Below are 21,066 nucleotides of genomic sequence, written 5' to 3' on the forward strand. Positions count from 1 at the left end.
TTTACTCGCGTTGAATGACGCAGTTGAAACCGCTAAAATAGTGTCATTATTAAGGTCGATACCACGAGAGAGATGACAACGCCGGTGGCTTTGTCCTTACGACTTTGGCCAAGTACCATTGCCGACGCTCAGCAAACATTTGGCGAGAAAGATTATACAACGAGTGTGAGAAAAGCGGGAACAAATGAGCCTCTTGTTTTGCCAACAGGCGAGTGCGTGGCCCCGCGTAGATAAAAAGGGCAAATCGTCCAAAATGGACTGGATTTTTTTCGCTTCTCTTATCTTCTGCACAATGTACGCCTCACGACGAAAGACCTTCATTTTGCTTAAGATCAACGATGTCACGTTTGTTGTTTGTTCTGCATTTGTGGATCGTGCTTTTCTTTCAGCGGGTCACGCAATATGCAAATGCAGGATTTTTTATTTCATTTGCGTATGTACTCTCGTCAACGAGCGTGAAACCCGCGGCATCGTTTTTGGAGTTAAGCAATGCAGAGCCTGCAGTCGGTGCCAAAAATTTTCGCAACTGTTATTTTTATTCCAATTCCATTATTAACCTGTTGGCAGACTAATTTCATTGCCAACTTGGAAATCGTGCTGTGGCCACGAGATTGTACATGCTTAATGGTGTTATCGCAATTTTCAGTCGTGTTTGAAAAAAATATTTATATTCAAAATTTTGTTTGTGCTCTTTGGTTCCATTTTCCCGTCACTTCTTTTTATTAATGAGGTGCAATAATATTTTTGCCTTGATGAAAGTGGGAAACTTCCAAGTTGCCTGATAGATATTGTTATTATATTTCATTTTATTTTAACTATTATGTTAAATCGTCGTAAAATCAAAATTTAGATTAGGAAAGGTTATAAGGCTAGAGAAAAACAGATAAATCCGATGGTATTAATCATAACGTATCCGTCTAATAATCACTTAAAATTACATTTTTAACCCTGTATTTTTTCAAACTTAGTCTTACCCGCAGAAGCATTGATAAAAGTTCCAGGACGTAAAATTGTTTCCTTAGCTCCTATTCTATAGTAAGCCTTAACTTTTTATTTGACTTCTTTTCTCAACAAACTTTGAATTTTATCTAGAGGCAGCCAGATGAAATGAAAATAACAACAAACTAAAATAAAAACGATTCCCCTTTGATAACTGCTGCAGAACATTTGAACAAAGAAGCGATAAAAAAAGGATAGACATCACACATTTATGACTAGAGAAACAAGCAAACCATGAAAAGTTTCTATGATTGTGGAGACTGGAAATGAGATGCAGCTGTGAGAGTGTTGGAAGTAGAAGGTGGCAGGCAGACGAAAGAGGCTGCAGCGACATGATGAGCCTGAGCCGCCGCCGTACCTGACCTTGGTTTGCTTTACAGGCAATGTGAGTTTGTTGTTAAAGGAGGAACAATAGTGGTGGTTACCTTTCCTGCTGGCCCGAGACAGACCCTGAACGAGCGCGCAGGTATATATGCGTTCAGAGGTACAGCCACCTCCACGAGTATGCCACGGAGAAAAGAGATATTGAGTGGAGCAGCGGCAGCTCTTAAAACGCAGCGCCGTCGTCGATTCTGTGAAGCGCTCTCGATTTGTTTTTACGACTATTCCTCCCAATTATCGCATCTGCAAACTGCAGAGAGACGTAGACGTTGGGCTGGTTATTACTCTCACTTGCCATCGGGCACATAACGTATATTCTGTGTGCGACTCTATAAGATGTGTCCGGGCTATCTGCTTACATAATGAGTCTGGATTCAATTGCAGCTGGCGAGAGAGTTTGCAAGACAATCCCCTTCGCAATACAATACCCCGGAATGTGGCTCTCTGCAATTTCAAGTGTGCCTCAGGGTCGTTCGTTCATTGAGACCCAGACCGTCTTGTTTTTGTCTGCTTCTGCGTCATTAAATCGGCACAATTTGAATATGTCGCCGAGCCGACGTCTTCCTTTGACGCTCGTTAATGTCTTCATTTCCAATATGCCTGGTTTCCCCCTTGTAATTTGAGCATGATTGAAACCGGAGAGCGTCGGACTTTTTTTGTCCTTTGTTTCGCACCGCCAAGGACAACCTGACCAAAATTAAATTCAGCTGCGTGCATCGTGTCTTTGACTGGTCTAAATTAATTGCATTAATTGCCATTTTTGCCAAGATATGATTATTCAACGGCTCCCCACCCATTTACGGTTTGCACTCAGTGTTAAATCAGCTTTTCCATAAGTTATCTAATCTGTAAATAAAACACGTGTGCGTACGGCTCGCTGCGAGCCCTCTTTCGCCATTGTTTTTGCCAGCGAGCGAAGTGAGTCATCTCCCTAGCCAGCTAAATCCCCCTGCGTTTCGATTATTAGAAACACTGCAACGGGGTAGTGTTGATTTGTTGCCTCGCCGGCTGAAAATGAGTTTCCCTAACTATCCAGTCGGCGCATAATTTAATGAAACAAATCAATTCAAAGCGCCAGCGTTTTAAATGAGATATCTGTGGTTTAAAATTTAAATACTTTTGAGCTAAATGAGAAAATCTGAACGAAATTTCTTGATCGATTAATTCAGACTTGCTTAGACTAAGACATATTGTTGCGAACCATTTTGTCCGTAGAAAGGTGTTGATTTTTCCTTCGAAAGGAAGTCTAAACATTGCTGGTCGACACCAGGGTCACGAACACGACGGCGGCGGCGCTCAAATTGAGCGCGTGGGCTGAACTGATGATTTCTGGCTTCGGGTTTATCCTCCTTCAAAAGTGACTCACTAGCTCGACTCTCGATTATTTTGTGCCTTGTAATTTTACTGAAGGTTGCGAGTAAACTCTTTTTTAACCTCATTTTTTTGCTTTGTTCACAGATAGCTCAATCGACGAAGAAGTTATGGGGCATGGACGAGCACCAGAAAGACGACAAAGGCGGAGGCACAGGTGGCAACATTTTGCAGCACCTTGGCGACCACCACCAAGTCTGGAGGGACACCACCTGGAGTAATGCTGGTGAGCTGAGTGAGAATACTTTTTACAAATCTTCACCCCTACCCAAAGTGCTGTCCGAGTCTTGAATAAGTTCCCCGCTCGCCCGTGAAACTTTCAAAACAAAAAACATCTGATTGGTGACGACACCAACGTTCTAAATCGAGATTAACGTGAGAGAGAGCGAGAGAGAGAGAGAGAGAGAGAGAGAGAGAGAAAGAAAAACTTAATGTTTTTGTTTTCCTAATGATAACGAACGAACGCCAGGCGGGTCACGTGGCTTAGTGATTATTTTCATTCCGTCCCCGCCTTGTTTGTTCCACATCCACTAGCACAGTGGACTCTAGACTGGCGGCTCTGTTCTTGAGCAAATAGACACGGTCACAAAGGGGACGTTTCAAAATTATTCCATATCCAACACGCGGCAAAATGATTTATTGATCGCTGACAGCGGGAGAAAAATATTTTATTCATGTCGACGGTCAGCAGCAGTCGCTCCAGTTTCCGCATTGAATCGAGTTATCGCCCATGCAGCGAGTGCGAATAACGTGCATACATCAAAGCATTATTCTCGGTATTCGTAATTCACTGTCACCGTACTACCACGAAGCTTATTTTGATCTCTCTAATCTAAGAAGTGGCTGCCTTGTCGACGCATTTCTTATGCACGGAAAGGCACTCGCAGCATCGCTGAGCAGATCATTGAAATAACCTTGCCGATCACGTCAACGTCGCGCGATGCGAGGGACAAACTCGGTGCGTTCGAGTTCATTAGCCGCACGTTTATGGGCATTTGCATAATGCTGTTTAATTATTGTTACGAACGCTCTATCCCGCCTTCTAATGCACACGGTGGCGCGCGGTGGTGCGTTCACTCTAGTGCGCCATTTGTTATTGCTCAAGTATGTAATGATTCTTGGGTTGACATAATACAACAAATCAGATTTATTAGCGCTTTCCAAACGGATTTTAAGAGCTTTGCATACAGTGTCATAAACTGACGCCGAGTTGGGTAACAAATTCTGAATAATGCATCTTCACTCTAGCGTTTCCGAGCTTTTGAGCTCCATCCATAACTTACGATAATCAATTCGAAACACTAATTTCTTTGGGCTAAATTTATTGTTGCCTAACAGAGTGCATCCCACCGATATTGACCAGCCATCCATCTGGTATTGTGAAATTCTTACCATTGGTTTTTTTAGGGGAGGAAAAACATCCTTCAAAAACATCTTCAATTACCAAAGCTGACTTTGAAGAATGAAAATATGACCGTAAAATTGTTAAAAAGTACGTAGCATAAACCCTCTATAGATAGCATTCCAGAAATAAAATTATAAGGGAGGGCATTGAAAAGAAAATTCTTCTTAATTTTAAGTGTTTTTTCCATACTTACTAGAACCTTATATATTGGAAAATTTTATGATGATGAAATAAATATTTATTAGACACCAAAGGTGTACAACAGACATATACAGAATAATTAAATCACATTGGAAATTTTTATCTAATAAATTTACCTTAACACCATTCATCATATTGTGCTGTGCGCTAATTCAAAACAATGGAAAAGTACCACTATTAAACAAGCACTTTTTACCAGGAAATTTTTGAACTAGACTTTTAATTTAAAGATTGTTTTAAGCTTTCTGCTGTCTAAGTACAACATTTTCTTCATAATACTCTATAGTTTCTTAGTTGTGCGAGAAATAATAGCCGTTACAAAAAGTCATCACACAATCAAGGCAATGAAAACTTAATTTTTGCCACTTCTTGACTTTATCAAGGAGAGATGCCTCAATTATCATTAAAACTTGCGTGCATTACAAAAGACATTGGTTCAATTAATCAAAGTGAACCGTTGAAAGTTTCAGAATTAATTACATTTAGTCATGCATATCATATTTTTTGAATTTACACGCTAACAAGTACCTCAACGATCCTGTACCAAGATAATGGGTGCAAGAAAAATTTCTTCGTGCAGAGAACAAGTTCGAGAACCAAAGTTGTGTGAATGCATGCGCTCACACCTTGGCCATAATAAAATAGCAGAGCGAACTGTGAAATACCATCGAAGTGATATTGCGTCGTGCAAGAACAATCACTGGAGTCGGCCGCTGCGCTCCACTCACGGTTCATTGACAGTAAGGACAACAATGATGATTATATTCCACCTAAGAGGCGGCGATCAAGGTCTCTGACTGCTACGTATGCACATATATACATTCCTGCTTTCGATTTCTTTTTTTTATATTTTCGATATCTCTGTTCATTGCTCTTTTTGGTCGCTTACAAAACACGCTTGGTTCTTCTGTCTGAATCATCAGCAGCCGCGAGAGTGATGTCAGCCGCGCGCGTTACTATCTTCTTGTGAAGATGCCCGCCGAGGTCGCCGCTCTTTGATTCCTTCTAATTATTATTTATTGAGGACGACACCGGTCGCAGTCGCAGCGTCTCTAGATGCACAACACGTTCGCCCTTTTAGATCTCAGCGAGTTGTTGAGAAGGGGCTGATATGCACACTATTATTATTTGTTATCGCCCTTCAGGACGGATCCAAAAGCCACAATCTTATCGTCTGCTTGCTGCACGTGTGACTTGCATCAAGGTGTTACTCGAACAATGAAAGGCGCTTTGCTGCATGGACCACTTTAGCTGACGAGACGGGAAGAGGCGAATTATTTAAATTTATGCCGCTGTAAATTTTCTGGTGCGAATTTTTTGCTCGCGCTTGTTGTAATGTTGGAGATGATGGATATGCTCATTTTTATTCTCTAAGGACGTGAGGATGCGCTATATTTCATAGGTGTGGAGCGACTCCAGGGAAATTGGGATGTCAAATATTCAACATGCAATCGGAAGAAAAAATTAAATCAAAATATATGCAGCTTTTTAGCTTTTTATAACAATAAGATATTTTTATTCGCTATTATTTTAGTTAAGCAATATAATATAAAATATATTTTGTTATTTTTAAATAGTTACATATTTAAATTTCAAACTTCTTCGCGCTCTTATTGCTTCCTCAGGAGCTTACAAAGGTTTCATCTTTTCCTGCAATTGATGGTGGCAAATTAAATAATTAATTGATTTACAACTGCGTTCCCCTTGCGAAAGTTGCTTGAAAGAAAGAGGGTCCATAAATGAGACCATCAGTATTTGGAAAATCACTTTTAGTCGGCTTTTTCTTATTGCTTCGTGATTGTTAAGTTAATTTGAAGGGCAGATCTGCCAACGACGACCCTCTAGTTCTGATCGATTCATGCTAAATAAATGCACGAGCGGTTTGTAACAAACAACTCGCCAGCTGTTTCCGGCGCCACAAGTTTACGAACTCTTTCGCGGTTTTCCCTGTCACGCAATTTCTGCGGAAACTGATATTATATTTTGTGCTCCGCTGCAGCCAAGTGAGTGAGACGGCCGCCTCCACCATCTTTGATCAAATCTGTTCTCTGGCGGCCAATTAAACCAGTGGCCCCTGCGAAGTCGCGGTCGGCGAGCATTGAAATGAACTGATCGCATTATGTCCAGGCGCACATTATTTATCGGTGTTTTTTTTATTGTGACGGACATCGCAGGTAGAAAGGAGGATGAGGAGGAGGCTTCGTCTCAAGGTCTTTGCAGAGGTGAAGCTTGCAAAGCCGGTCTTGAAGCTAGCTGCCTCTTGTTTTTCTCGCTCTCGCGTCGGCCGACCGTCCGTCCGTCCCTCGGTTCGTTGAGCTTTTTCAATGATGCTCCCACGCGTTCGAGTGCGCGAAACCGAACTTCGACTCAATACATTCGGTGCCGATTCGAGGGAAATCGCCGCCGCACCTAGTGTTACGCACTACACTGAATAACAACGACCAATAGCAGATCCGCTGCCACACAGGAAATCATTCGTTTGGTTTTATAATTTCCACTGCCTTGTAAGCCGAATTATTATATGTGCTCGCTGCGTATCATAAAAAATCGCGATTATGCCGCTGTTAATATACTGCGTTGTATTACGTTCTTTGGAATCGTTGCCGCGGGCTTTCAAGGACACTTGGCCGCTCGGCAGACGAGTTCAATAATTCCTGTCTTGAAATTTGTTAAACAGGCGAGCATGACGGTTCAGTTGAACTGATACAACATAGCGGAGGAGTAAGCATTTCGTGATTCATGTGCGTGGAAGTCTTCCTCTTAAGTCTCTCTTTACAAACCAATAATCGACTTCTTAATAATGGAATGTTTTTAACATGTTTGATTTATTAGTTTGGGAGAGCACGCTCATTTCATAATTTTTAAATACCCTCTGTGGGTGGCTCTTTCCCGCGCCAAGAGGTTGATCAACAATATATTTTAAATTATCTGTACAAGCAGTGTATTATCAAAATAAAAATATTTAATAATGGGACTAAGCAACATTGGCTTTGAAGTCTAAATAAAATCTTACATTAGGGGAGCAAAGAAGAAAACTCGAAATCAGCAGAGTAAAAAAGAGTCGTTAAACAGAGGATGTTTGCCCTTTGAGTTGGAAGTTTTTGCCTCGCGAGAGAGAGACACACACACGACTTCTCTCCAGACTGGTTTATTTCAGTCCTGGAGTCGCGTTCGTTTCGCCCTGCGTGGTGATCCCCTCAGCTGAGAATGCAATGTTGTTTTGGTTGCGCAGACCCGGTCGCGACTGTGTGCAGGTGCTAATTGGGACGCGGCTGTTTTTCTCTGTCGCAACGGCTTGAGGGAGTTCTCTGCAGCAGGTTCCCTGTTGCTATGGGAACGCGTCTTCCCCCCTGCGCAGCCACCCTCCGAGACACAAAAACGACAACCCCCGGCAGGCTGGCTGCTTGCCTTCATGCTAGACTCGCCGGCTTGTCCACTTTACAAGCGAGTAGTGCCATAAATAAACACACCACTAGACTTTTTCCTAGTTTTCCTGCCAAATGCAAGAAAAATCACCCCTATTTCTCGACAATGAAGCTGTTTCTGCCAATTAATTGCTGCTGACCGATTAGTCTCTTTTGCCTAATTTTCCAAGGGATTGACTGGAGTTACAAATTGTGATAGAACGAAAATTCGTGTGGGTGACGACTGGTTATCATCCCCTTTCCAAATAACTCCTATTTTGTTATCAGCTGCTGTCTTTTCTCCCCTTGGATACAGACATGCACGTGTTGTCAAGAAGTTCTAAAATAATCTCTTCCTCTCCCAGAAAATAAAAATGAACGTATGTGAAGCCCCCGTGACTCAACAAATGTTAAATTAAGGCGCTTGTCTTTCCTCTTCTCTCTCAATTCTTTAAATTAGTTTCCTCATATCAATGAAATCTATTCGTAGAACGAGGTGGCAGCACTCAATGAGAGATTGCTTTTTACCATGTCTTAATCGGTTTGCTCTTTGAAGATATGGTAATTGAATTTTTATGGAATACTATGTTTGCGAAAGGATTACTATTCTATAATTTGTCACTGCTAAATCAATTTGAAAGAAAAAATATCGTATGGAAACAAAGCCACGTAGGAAGAGATCGTCAAGGCAACATTAGCATGTAAATGCAAACATTGCTCAACTTAACCGTGGCAAATGCAAGTGCCAACAGTACAAGATAATGTCATTCAGATTATTTATTTGTGTTTGTGATTTACTCGGCGGTATATTCCTATTCAAGGCTCGGTCAGAACCTACCTCAATGCAAATATTTACGTTCACTCTTTTCTATGCACAAGCTCTTCACACCCTTAATATGCTAATTGGCTTTTTCCTTTTTGCAGACCACGCCGTTTCTCAGCCGATTTCGATGGCACCAAGAAGAGCAGGCAGCTTTCCTGGACCCGACCCCTCATCGATATTGTCCCCTAGATCAGAGACTGGAGGTTTAGGTGTAAAAATGGTGGAATACGTTTTAGGCTCGTCGCCGACAAGCAAAGAACTGGAACCCAGATTGAGAGTTCTTGGACTGGTGAGTTCTTTATAAAATTATATAAACTTTATTTGACTTTTGGCATGCACATAAATCATCACAATAATTGTATTGAATTACATACATCCAATTGCAAAAAAAAAAAAATGCAATCATACTGTCACATTCATTAAAAGTGCAGAAGTTGTTATATAATCTAATCATTGGTGGTATTTCCTGCCATTTTTTAAGAAGTCATGAAACGCACACACTCATTTCTTCTTTTAGAGTGTTCTAGAGCCGACAAAAAAACACTTCATTTCTGTACGATGTACTTAGAATATCGTGGAGTTCCCCTTCCACCTTAACTGCTGTGCGCATTAGTTACTTGAATAACCAGCTTTTCCCCTATGAAAGGGATGGTGAAACCATTTCCAACTTAAGTCCAACAAATTGATGACAAGTTATTATTGTGTGTTACTTCCTATAATTATCTTTGTGTTCTCCTGATTGTGAGGAACACAGGCATGGAAACGGTTGTTCCTCCTGAATATACAGTTGATTCCTTTAGTGCTACATACTAAACTAAAATTGGTTTGATTTTAGAATACTGCTTGAAATAACACGATTTTCAATATTTCAGAATGGATCAGACGTGAAAAAAGAACAAGGGGACAAAGCTCCCTCACCTTTTGAGGGAAACGCTCATGCACAAAAGGACAACGAGGTGTCAGGGATTTCGCAAAACGGACAGGCTTCAGGTGTACAAAACGGAATGGATGACGACAAAGGGTTCAAGTGAGTTTTAATTTTCTGTTTAAGGGCTGTCGTTAGCTGTTACAAAAGCGACCTTTTCCCAAATTAATTGTGCAATCAGCATAACCCTGCAAGTGCACTCATGTTGCGGCAATCCAGCATGTTAAAATCTTATTCTCATTGCCAAAAGATCTCATTATATATCCTCCATGCGCTCTCATGGTCAATGGCATTATGCCGGCGCGATCGCGTGCGCCACCTAGTGAAAGAGTTATCTACTCCGTGCTTGGCGCGGCTAATATAGAGGTCGGTTTAGGCTGCTCGTATGGCAACATTGAATCTTATGAATCTTATCGGTCTTATTATATTAGTAAACTTTCTAAAAGTGTTTTGATTTAATTCATCTATAAATTAAAAATTTTCATTCAACATAATTGAATCGAATTTTTGTTTTTTAATCTTGATTTAAATAATGTTCGTTACAATTCTAGTATCTAAACAATCATTTAACTTAATCTTTCTTTAATTATTCTTACTGTTTTTATCCTTATCATTTGTTTGTTAAAACCTTTACGTGAAAGGAATAAATTTGTTTGTAATATTACTACTTTATGATCTTGAAAAGTTTTTGTCCATAAACACCCACTAAAACTTATAAGTTTCTTTCTTCTATAGATAGGTTTTGATTTCTTTATAAGTTTTTAATTTTCTGTTTTATAGCAAAAGTAGCATTCAATGTAGTATTGTGGAGTAAAATTGCTTGCAGCTATTATTGGAAAATCAAATTATTAAACACTGAAAAGTGTACAGCTCTTATGATATCAAGTTCCATCATTCTTGCTGCAGTCAGACTAATATTTTTTTCTGCATTTTAGGAAATGATAATAGCTTGCTCTCTTATCGCAAATTTTACAATCAGTCTGTTGTTGATTCACATTCATTTTGTTTTTATGCCATACATAATGGAACCCGTGACAAGCATAGCGCATATATGAGTGTCTATTATCACAATGCGTTGACTTCCAGTTTTGGTCAAGCATTGCGGGTGTGTCATGAAATTCTAGCCCAATCTGTGAAATCTCAAATATACGTTTTTTATGAATTTAGTATACCTCTATATCTGGTAAGGAGTGTCTGACTCAATTCATGGACGAATCAAGGTCTTAGGCTACTCTTGGTTTTAGTATACTAATATAGGCAGAGCGCTTTCTTTAAAAAACTATTTATTACTGATTATAATTTTACAAGGTTACTTAAACTCAAAAATGGCCAAATTGCTTCTATACCATAGCTTGCAATTGGTCGAATAGCTAGATTAAATGGTTTTAATGCGGTATTCAGACGGGATTTGGGATTTTAGCTTTAACGAGGCCAGGTGTGCAGCCCTGATTTTTTTAGGCGACACTATTAAAAAAGTGATCCAATAGGGTTGGAAAATTACTCCTATATATATGTGAATTCAGTTAATAAATCTATTCCAATTTGATGAATATTATTTATGCATGTTTCAGCACTTCATTCATTATTTGTATCTGCTTTCATATTCTGCTGCGTTTTTAATTTAAATTGTGTGTATATCTTATTAAAAATACTTTTTTATTTCAGCCGCACTCCTGGTAGCCGCCAACCATCTCCATCTGACGAGCAGTTGGCTGGAGCAGTAAAACAGGTCAAAATTGAGGACCAGCAGCTGCAACCACAAACTATTTCCAATCACCCCAATCATCTACCTGCCAATGTTGTAGTTGTGCCTGTAAGTACTTACATAAATGACAAGATAAACAGTACTTGTATATTATAATAGAATCAGATAATATCAGTTCCGTTCCTACTAATTAATTTAAAAGTTAAAATTCAGAAAACTATTTCAATTTGATAGATTTTAAATGTTTTGACTGATTCCATTTGCCAGATATGAATGGGTGGTGTAATTTCAGAGAAAATAATATCAGACACATTTAAGCCAGCTGTTTTAGCTCCATATGCCTCATCAAAGCAAAGTTCAACACTATGGTATAATGAATTAATTAATTTCACTGAATCATATAAAGATCAACAATAATCAAGAAAAATGACACATGCAAAAAGTTCAAGCGATCAAGTTGCTGAAACGTTAGCAATTCTAAAGATGAGTTGGTCACAGCCTATGCTAAAACACTAGCAATTCTAAAGATGAGTTGGTCACAGCCTATGCTAAAACACTATCACACATCAAACCAAGCCGTTGGCTCATATTGTTAATCACATGCTAGTGCACAGTCGCAATGTGAGAATCCAAGCTATGTTGGGGGTCAAGTGCGGGCTGATTTGTGTCTACAGTTACATAGCAATGACTAGTCCATTCAGATTTTGGGAGGATTGCTTTTGGCAGTCCTACTCGTTTCTTGCTGCTTTTCTCCTTCCCAGCATGCGTGAGTGAATTTCACGAGACAATGCTGGTGCGGGAGCAGTAACACTAGCTGGCCCGTGCCTCCACGCAATTTATTTGCGATCTATACTTTATTCGTGCAGTCAGTACATAATACACAAAGAAAAATAATGCAATAAAAGGCAGAATTAGCAAAATATTGCGATTTTATTGGAACGCAGAGTTTTTGCTAAATGTTCAGTATAAGGGGGTTGACCATCTCAATAAAATAAGTGGATAAAAAAACTAGTGAGAATTATTGCAACAGAAGATCCGAGTTTGAACGGAAAATATCGATATTTTACTTGGTAGTTTTTAATCTCTGGTCGTTGGAAAAGTTCAAACTAACTGTATTCTGGCTGTACAGTCCAAGAGCATGTTATATTATTTTTTTCCTACATCTAACTTCACGAAAAATTCACCCTTATGGTTTTTCTTCTATGTATCAAATACTGTAATCTCCTAATTTGAGAACCCAATGCAATTATCTGACTTTGATATTATTAAGTTTTCCCTTTCATTCATTTTATCAGGTAGAAATATTGAAAAACGGTTGGTGAGATATTTAAGAATAGAAAATGTTCCAAATGAACTATAATTTCGAAGTAGCTAAAAACTCTTTAATCTCTTAAAGTAAAGTTAATATATGTTACTTACAAGCTTATTAAATTCCAAACTTTGCTAAATGTTCCAAATTTCCTAAGCGTCGCATTTATTGACTTTCAGGTACCTTCAAACCCTAATGTTGTCCCCCAGATGGCAATGCACCATGCTATGCATACCATGCACCCACCTCCAAACATGCATCACCATCATATGCAGTCAATGGACGGTGCTCAATTCGACCATCATGGTATGATGTCTGACCAAAACCAGAGCGTAAGCGTGCAACAGCAGCAGCAGCTGTTTTCGGACCCTAACAATCCGAACCAGGGTGGATATGGAATGATCGCCCCTCCGCCACCCCAGCAGCAGTCCATGGACTCACCTGGTGTGATGCAAAACTTTGATGTGCAGGTAGGACACATTCTTTTATTCTCTTGTCATAACGGTTTTGTTCTTGGCGAAAGGGGATATGATACAAAATTCCAGGGAAACACGTTGAATAGTTGAATACCGTGCCTTGTTTGTCTATTCTTTCATTGGAAAACGTATTGATTAGAGTTGTTTGTAACAGCTAACACAAAAGCCCTAGTCATAATCGAGAGCAGAGGGAAATTGAAACGATTTTTCATTAACTCGTTCCCACAAGATCGAGCACACAAATCCTGACGCGGAAGGTTTTTAATTTCCTTCCTATTGTTCGACTAGGCTTTCATTTCGATTCATTCCTCCGTTTTCGTCCTGTTGGCGAACATTCGTTTTGAGCTCGCAAAAGGCGAGGTGATAATAATTGACTCTTGCTGGCAGCATCCGTCTGCACCCAAAGAGACACCCTTAAATTTTTACGCCCTTCGCAGACGTAGAAATGGAATATCAGACCGAGAGTAAGGCAATAAAAGTTATTGCCGCGCTCTCACGAGCCTTGCAATTTACGAGGACAAAGCGGTGCTGACGCCAGCGGCCGGCGAGCGAACCGACTGCGCATCGAGCGGAGTTGCACTCCAGTCAGGTTTTTCATTTGGCGCTTCGTCCGTTCACTATGTGACTTAATTGGCAGAATCGCGATGGCCAAGTCATGATAAAATTACAATGAGGCTAATCAAGACGGCAGCGCCCCATTCCACTGCATCTCCTCACCTTCCATCTCCTTTGGTTTATTGAACTCTCTGGCGCAATTTGTGCATCACAAAGAGCTGTGTTCTCCTCGCTCTCCGTGCATCCATATTTTACTCAAGGGACCCTGTAAATTAGCATTGTCAGCGGAATGTGTCGTTCTTGTTGCCAAGTCATGTGTGCCGCTGGCAAATAGAGACACGTAATTGGTCCCTGGGAGGATTAATTTGCTAATGCACGTGTCGTGTGCACTGGCCTTTCAACCGGCGGACCTTTCCAGGTGCGCTATGGGGTGTGAAAACGAGCAGCTCGCACTTTCCGTCCTCTCATTTGCTGGCCGGCCGAAAAATGAGCTGCTTGCGTTTATGGCATTTCCTCAAGTCGTAAAATATCAGTTATTGCGGCGTCCGTAAAGCGTTATTAAGCAACCAAAAACAAGCCATGTGCTGCGGACCATGGTCTTGGCTCCGCATCATGCTAATCTCCTAACTTTAGAACCCACTTTTCATATTCCCGTTGAGCGTGAGTGTGTGACTCTTAAGTCGGCCGGCTGCCTAATCCCGCAGTTTGTTTACAGGCGCTATGGATAATCGCGTTTCTAATTCAACTTGCAGCATAACCAGAATTACAAATGCGGTCGTAATTGAATGCACGAAAATTGTCTGTCTGGCGCTTGGCCGCATTCGCAGAGCACATCGCATTCATCTTGCCTCCCTGTATTATTAGCTCTCTCGTCAGCTCTTTTTTGTCCCCTGACATACCGCTTTTAACGAGTGATCGATTTCAGATCAATCAACTTTTTGCGCAGCCGAATATGATCCGCTGGCAAAAGACTAGTCATAATCCGCGACGAGTGACATCGACACAGACACACACGCTCGCGCATACTGCGCCCCAGACTGCGAGATAAAAGGGTAGCTTCTCTCTCTCTCTCTCTCTCTCTCTCTCTCGTCTCTTGTTTTAGAGCTGTCAATCGTCTGACGAATGAGAATCCCGAAAAAGATTTTCTGTCTTTCACAAGCTGAAGGCAGTCAGTCACCTCAGAAAATCACCTTGAAGGGCTTTCTGCGCGCGTGAAGAGCTCACTAAAAATACCCAGGACACCTAGTTAAGCAGAGAGCGCATACCTGTCATCTCCCGAGATGACACGTATACCGAAAAAGCGGCCAAACTATAATTACCTTTCGCTTTCGTTTTGTTTTCGGCGTGCCAGGCCGTTCTAAAGAAGCGTTTATTACGAGTAATTATGTACGCAAACATCAGCCGTGTACTCGCTCAAATGCAATTTAACTCTCGCGCGTTGGTCGTGTCTTAACTTGGGCTTGCGTTGTTGTTTCGTTAGATTATTCGCGGCATGCGTGCGTGATGTTGGCGGCCTACGGCGTTGACTTTTATTGAATTCTGCCTGTGTGGCGTGTAATTAAAATGTCAAACACATTGAGCAAAGGGGACACCGGGGTCCCACGCTGCCGCTCAAGCTGCGAACCTACATCCAGCCAGCCACCGACCGGCCATTTTCGCAGATAGATATTGACACGAGTGGAAAATAGCGCTAGCCGGCCCATCGATTGATTTATTAACGGTGGACGCAGCTTGATTTATGAACAATTTGTTGCTCCAAACTTCTTGCGCCTTTTCTTCTTTCCAGTCCACACTCACACACACACAAGCCATTCTCAATTTTTTTTTCTCATTCCCTCCGCACATTGCGCTGCTGTATGAATTTCGCCTGCGGAGCGCAGACAAAGCAAAAACTCGCCAACTGGTCATATTGGTGAGCCTCAGAGTGTGAAAAGTTGCTTTTAGCACACTTGTCGCCCTACTCGGGCAGATGGAATTATTATCGTCGTGCGAAAAGAAACAACAAGGGAGCCTCTCAACCAATAACACAACACCAGCAGCAGCAGCTAGTCGGCGTCTGAAGAATCTTAATTGGGTCAAGATTCAGTGCAATAAGCCAGCGGGTAGTTATGTTCACGTCGGCCAGTAACTTATATTCATAATGAGCTGCGAACAATTTCATCGTCGTCAGCTGATGTGCCCGGATATAGAGACACACTTGTCTCGCAAATTGTTAAGTGTGCCGGCCGGCTGGTACCGCAGAGAATGCGGCGGGTTCACCTCGAATGGCACTTGGATCGCTTCCAAAAGCTGCATATTTCGCTCGTTAAATCTCTCTTTCTTATTTTTACTCTCTGTTTCACCTTTGTTACGTGACATTGTGGCTGATTTTGTGCGGCCCATCTCCCGCGAGACAAGAGTCATCTTAAAGGCCGTGCTGCGGAAAGCACATCGTCGTTTTTAATGTCGCGCAGCCCTTCTGGCTGCCTTGGCCGCCCTTTTTTTATTTTACTGCCGCTCAAATCAAACCGAGTACGCTCGCCCTTTCCTCCGGTGGCAGAAATTGTCAGCCAGCTTGCGTTTGACGCCCGCCCGGACGTAATCTCGGCGATGCCATTTTTATTGTAATCATTACACTGTGCGACGGACGGCTTGTCCGCCCGCCCGTTCGACCCTTTTTTTATTGTATTACTCGTCGCTGACGGAAATCTTATAACAAATCACACTTGTACGGGCTCATTTGATGCCGAAAAATCGGCTTAAACTGATCCTGATGTCCAGCTCAAAGATCACGCACACGTCCTCGGAATAAATAAACAAATAATCGGAATTGCTATGGCCTCAATCACGTTTCAACGTCGAAATTAAACGCAGCTGTCACATTTCGTTGGTCGCGCAAGCCGATTCGCAAATAATTGCCTGGACCACGCGCGGCGAGTGACGTCGACTAATTAAATTTGGCGTTTTCCCGCCGCGCTGCTTTTTCGTCCGTCCTGGTTGCCAATAATGGCAGATAATTTACAACAACGCTTTCAGTGTATGTACTTGTTGTCTGTTTGCTGTCACATTAGCGAACGCCTCGTCAGATGGATGGTATCAGGGGGCCGTTGCCGTCTAATACCTGTGTTGCTCAGTTCGGCACGCACTCCCGCACGCCTTCCTAGAAAAACCAGCCAGCGCCTCGTGGCCAGCAAACCGGGACGAGTGCAAACTCGATTTTAAAGCCACTCGTTGTGCAAACCGACTGGCTGATCCGTCGCCATTGTCTTTTTCCTGCCGTCGAAGAGGTGTCCTTTTTCCAACGATACGTACCGGCTACTGACGCCGCTGTAAGAGGACGAAAATCAATTCCGGCTCTTCATTATTTCCCCCGGCATCGATCTGTTCTCCAGAGGCTACATGATACCGATTTCCAGTCAAAGAATCAGCTTGCAGCCCTTTTGTTTTAAATGCGAGCCAAACCTCCTTCTGTGTCCTCCAGCCTACAGCGCCTGAAATTCTCACTTTTGATTCGTCTTGCTTTACTAGCAAGAAGTTAAACAGACAATAGTTGTCGAGAGCGTATGGTTTATTTTCCGTGCGGCGTGGAGCAAATTTGCAACTTCATCATCCGCTGAAATAACCAGCCAACCGGGCTGTTTTACCCGCTTTGTTCCGCCCGTGGACAAATATTGGCGCTCGTTACAGACACAGCCTTTTGTCGCATTCCGCCGCCGTGTATTTGCCGAACAATGCTGCTCTATTTCTCCCTATAAAGTGTAAATAACCGGCACCCTATGTATGTATAGTATGCAGCTGAATTGGGTCCCGTTTGTGTGTGCGGCCCCCCGTGATAAATGCTCCGCTTGTCTCATCATCATGGTGTGCATGTTGACGGCGTAATTAGCGCTGTACTCCGGCCACCGAAACAATAAAGCTGGCTGCTGCACTTGGTTCGTGTGGGTGACACATGTGTGTGCCGCGTTGCAATAAATTACTAGCCTGGGACAAGCGAATTGACACCTCTCAAACCACGATTAGATATGGCAAATACATAAATATCATAAATATAGTACGATCTGCGATGCAGCAGAGCGGCAGACTATCCGGTCTTGCCAATCCCGTAAAAATACAATTTTTGTTCACTTTTATTGCAATATTCGAAAGTAAAAATGCTCTTTTATTCTTTTATTGCGCTCACGCAAATTGTAATAACACCGCGCGCGTATATAATACTAATGAATTTCTTCACCTGGCAGTTTCGAAAGAAAACCGACCGATTGTAAATGTAGTTGATTGGGTTTGAAAACGGATGCGCAGTGAATTGAATCACGTATCACGCGTTCCATTCCATATAGCTCTAAAATAGAATAATAAATGCTCAGTTGGAAATGGAAAGCTGTCATTAATTCAGCAGCAGTAATTATCGGGCGCATGTAGCCGCGGTTAAAGTCTCGTGTGGCTGCCGAACAAATTAATTCTACCCGAGAATTTGCATTCGGCGCGGCACAATATTAATTCGGGCGTGTTCGTTTGTCCTTTCTCCGACTGCCTCGCTCCGTCGTCAGTCGATGCTAAAACAAGAGGGGGATGAGAGACAAAAGACACTTTGGTGTTTTATTAAAAACTTTGCAGCCGCCGCTCAGTGAATTTGCAAAGCATTTTGCGCCACTCAAAAGAAGCACTCGCTCTCGTGCTTGATTAATACACGCGCTAACACACACACACACACACACACACACACACACACACACACACAGCGCCGCCGTCGTGCGTTGATGACAAATCCCAGAGCAATTTAATTGTAAAAGCCGTCGTCCCGAGCGACCCACGGGCTGCAAACAAATCCGAATCTTACGACACGGCCGGATTGCAGCAGAAAAATTCCATCATGTCGAAATTTTTCACGCTCGCATTTTGGGCCTAGACCCGCGAATTTTTCACCCCGGCCAGGCTGAGAGCTCTCAAATCCAGCGATTTGTCAACGCCATTACGCGCGGTCGGCGGACAAAGCGCGCATCACTCGTCCCCGTTTCTGCATGTGAAGTGTTTACACTCGGCCATTGTGCGCTTTTTATTGTAAATTACGTCGGCTGGCGAGCCCGGCCGTGTGCTGACCCAACTCGGTTTAAATGGAGATAATCAGGATGCACACGAGTAGTCCTTTTACAGGGTCACGTAGCGGTACCCGCGGCAGGTTCCGAGGAAAGTAAGACCGGCTGTGGTGGTCCTCCTTTATTTTTTTCCTCTCTCGCTCGCTCGCTCGCTTGCTTCGACTTTTTATCGCGCACCCGCTGCTCCTCGCTCGCATCCGACGCCTGATGCACATCACTCGAAGAAAAGCGTAAAACGCGCCCCGACCTGATGTCATTGCTCGCAACTGAGGGGCGATGATCGCTCGCTCGCCCAAATTGAAATGCGTGCTCGCTCGTGTTTTACTCGGTTGCTATTTCTTTCTGCTTTGTTGTTATTAATATTTTACGTGAAAAATTGGCCTCGGACGTGATCGACGGACCCGGCGGCGCTGGAGATTTCGAGCGAAATAATGATGCCGCTCGCGCACGGCCGGCTGCGAGAGAGAGGATTACTTTGTTGTTTGCTGTTTTCGGTTGCGTGAATACCACGTTTGACCAGCTATTTTCCTATTTTACAATCTTGCCCGTGTAATTGCACTCTGGAGCAGTCACCTTGGTGTCGCCGAGAATAGCAGAGCTGATTTGTGTGCAGCCGGCAAACGGAGCGAGAGTTCATTGATTCTACCACTCAGGACGTATAGTTATTGCCGGAAAAAAGCAAACATTGCCCTACGCCGACATTAATAAGAGTCTTTTCGAGTCTGCGTTAAGGATTATTATTCAAATCAGCGCAGAAAGCGCCCCGGGCGTTTCGGGCGGAATTTATTCTTGCGTACGCACACATGCAAAGCGAGGAAGAGAGAGAGAGAATTAGAGAGATGGGAGTCATTGCGCTTGAATACAAATACATACGCTCCTCTGTGGTATAAGAAGGGATTTATTTCAAATATTTTTATTTCCCTCTGAACGCCGCCGGAGATGTTCGCATTAAAAGCTGAGCTCAAAGGGCCTCAGAAATGGGTTCAGGCGCTTTTGGCCTCAAATTAAGTGCTATCAGCGAATTTTCCTCGTCTTTGGTGCTCGCTGCGTGCTCCGAGTAATAGATTTTCGCCTTTTATGTTCCCGCAAATCATAATAACTCTGTTGCGCTCGCTGTTTCTGCCTTGCTTCTGCTTGACTGTAAATGGAAAAGCAATTTCCACTTGTTTTCTAAATTATTCAACACACTGCGCTCTCACTGGCCGCGCTGCGCTCGCGGATTAAATTATTACATAGCATTTTTCGCTGGCAACCCACCTTTTTCCGTGCCCCAGAGGAAATAAATTTCTCCTTTTCCGACTCTGTTCTTTAGCAGCTAGCGCAACTGCGCCTTGAAACTCAATGACGAGGATAATGTGAGAATTTTCCGTTCACGGTGCCAAACTCGCCGACAGTCTGCTGGTAGTTTTTGCTCGTGTAAATGTATACATTTGTGCATGTACCTGTGCACACCACTGACGGCAGGAAAGGCGAGCACTTTTTCGACTTCGTCGATTTTAAAGCCGCTAACAAAGTGAAATGATTCATGAAAATCAGATGTTCGTTCTCGCAATGCTTGGTGGCACAGCCAGCAGGCAACTTTATACCTCGGCTCGAGGTTTTGCTCGCTGCTTTTTTGCTCCCCTTCTGCTCTCCTTGCGGCCACGGTTTGCGGTCATTATATCTGCGAGTAATATAAAACCCCAATAATAATAAAGACGAGGCAGCAGCAGCAACTTCTTCTACCAGCTCGCAAGCTCTCTTGCATAGCCATTTTGCGGCACGTTAAACTTGAAAAAGTGGCAGCTCGTCGTCACCGCGTCCTCCAGGGCCCCATCGCACCGCACGAATAAAGCAACAACGGCACCACCACCACGGACGACCGTCGTCTGGTGTATGAGCCGCCGAGTTTTGCTTAATAATTGATGCCTCTTTTAAATTGCTTTCGAGACCCTAGTGTCAAAGTTAAGCCGTGCATTCTCAGAAACGCAGCCCGGCCCCTCTCTCGGCCGGCCGCAATTGTTGCGACGTAAGGGCTTTGCCGAAATTGAGACCCGAACTTTGGCGTCCCGAATGCGCACTGTCCGCTTTTCGAGCGCGAATTAATGGGACCTCATCATAAAGTAAACGCGGCCAACAACCTGGAAGATTTACCTTGCTCGCACCACAGAAAACTTTCCGACTGTGTTCGCAGCAGTTATTGCCCTGCGTCGAGTCAAAGCTTCAATCTCGCTGAGCGAGCTACCGAGATGTCTAATTACAAGTTAGTTTTCATGGAAGTAGAGCATAATATATACCGTCGGCAGGTGCACTCTTCGCGGAAATGTCATCCGCAGAGATGAGATGCGCTTTGAGAGCAATCAGATTGCCGATCACTCATCCGCTCGATAAAAAAGCAGTACACTCGAATCGATCATCGCTATCTGCCTGTCATCAATCGACTCAACACCACCTCTACGCT

General features: G+C 42.9%; 1 protein-coding gene across 7 annotated transcripts in view; it reads left to right on the forward strand.

The window, feature by feature from the left end:
• The window catches only part of pum (pumilio), a 75,894-nt gene that overhangs the window by 11,857 nt on the left and 42,971 nt on the right, over positions 1-21,066 (forward strand). For 6 of the 7 annotated variants that reach the window (XM_065494198.1, XM_065494202.1, XM_065494200.1 and 3 more), the window contains 5 exons: positions 2,839-2,986; positions 8,686-8,873; positions 9,457-9,611; positions 11,175-11,322; positions 12,703-12,993. In XM_065494198.1, coding sequence (XP_065350270.1) covers positions 2,839-2,986; positions 8,686-8,873; positions 9,457-9,611; positions 11,175-11,322; positions 12,703-12,993 — 930 coding nt within the window. The remainder of the gene's footprint in view (positions 1-2,838; positions 2,987-8,685; positions 8,874-9,456; positions 9,612-11,174; positions 11,323-12,702; positions 12,994-21,066) is intronic. The other variant, XM_065494199.1, reaches the window with a different exon arrangement.

Source organism: Cloeon dipterum, chromosome X (genome assembly GCF_949628265.1).
Source record: "Cloeon dipterum chromosome X, ieCloDipt1.1, whole genome shotgun sequence".
Taxonomy (NCBI): domain Eukaryota; kingdom Metazoa; phylum Arthropoda; class Insecta; order Ephemeroptera; family Baetidae; genus Cloeon; species Cloeon dipterum.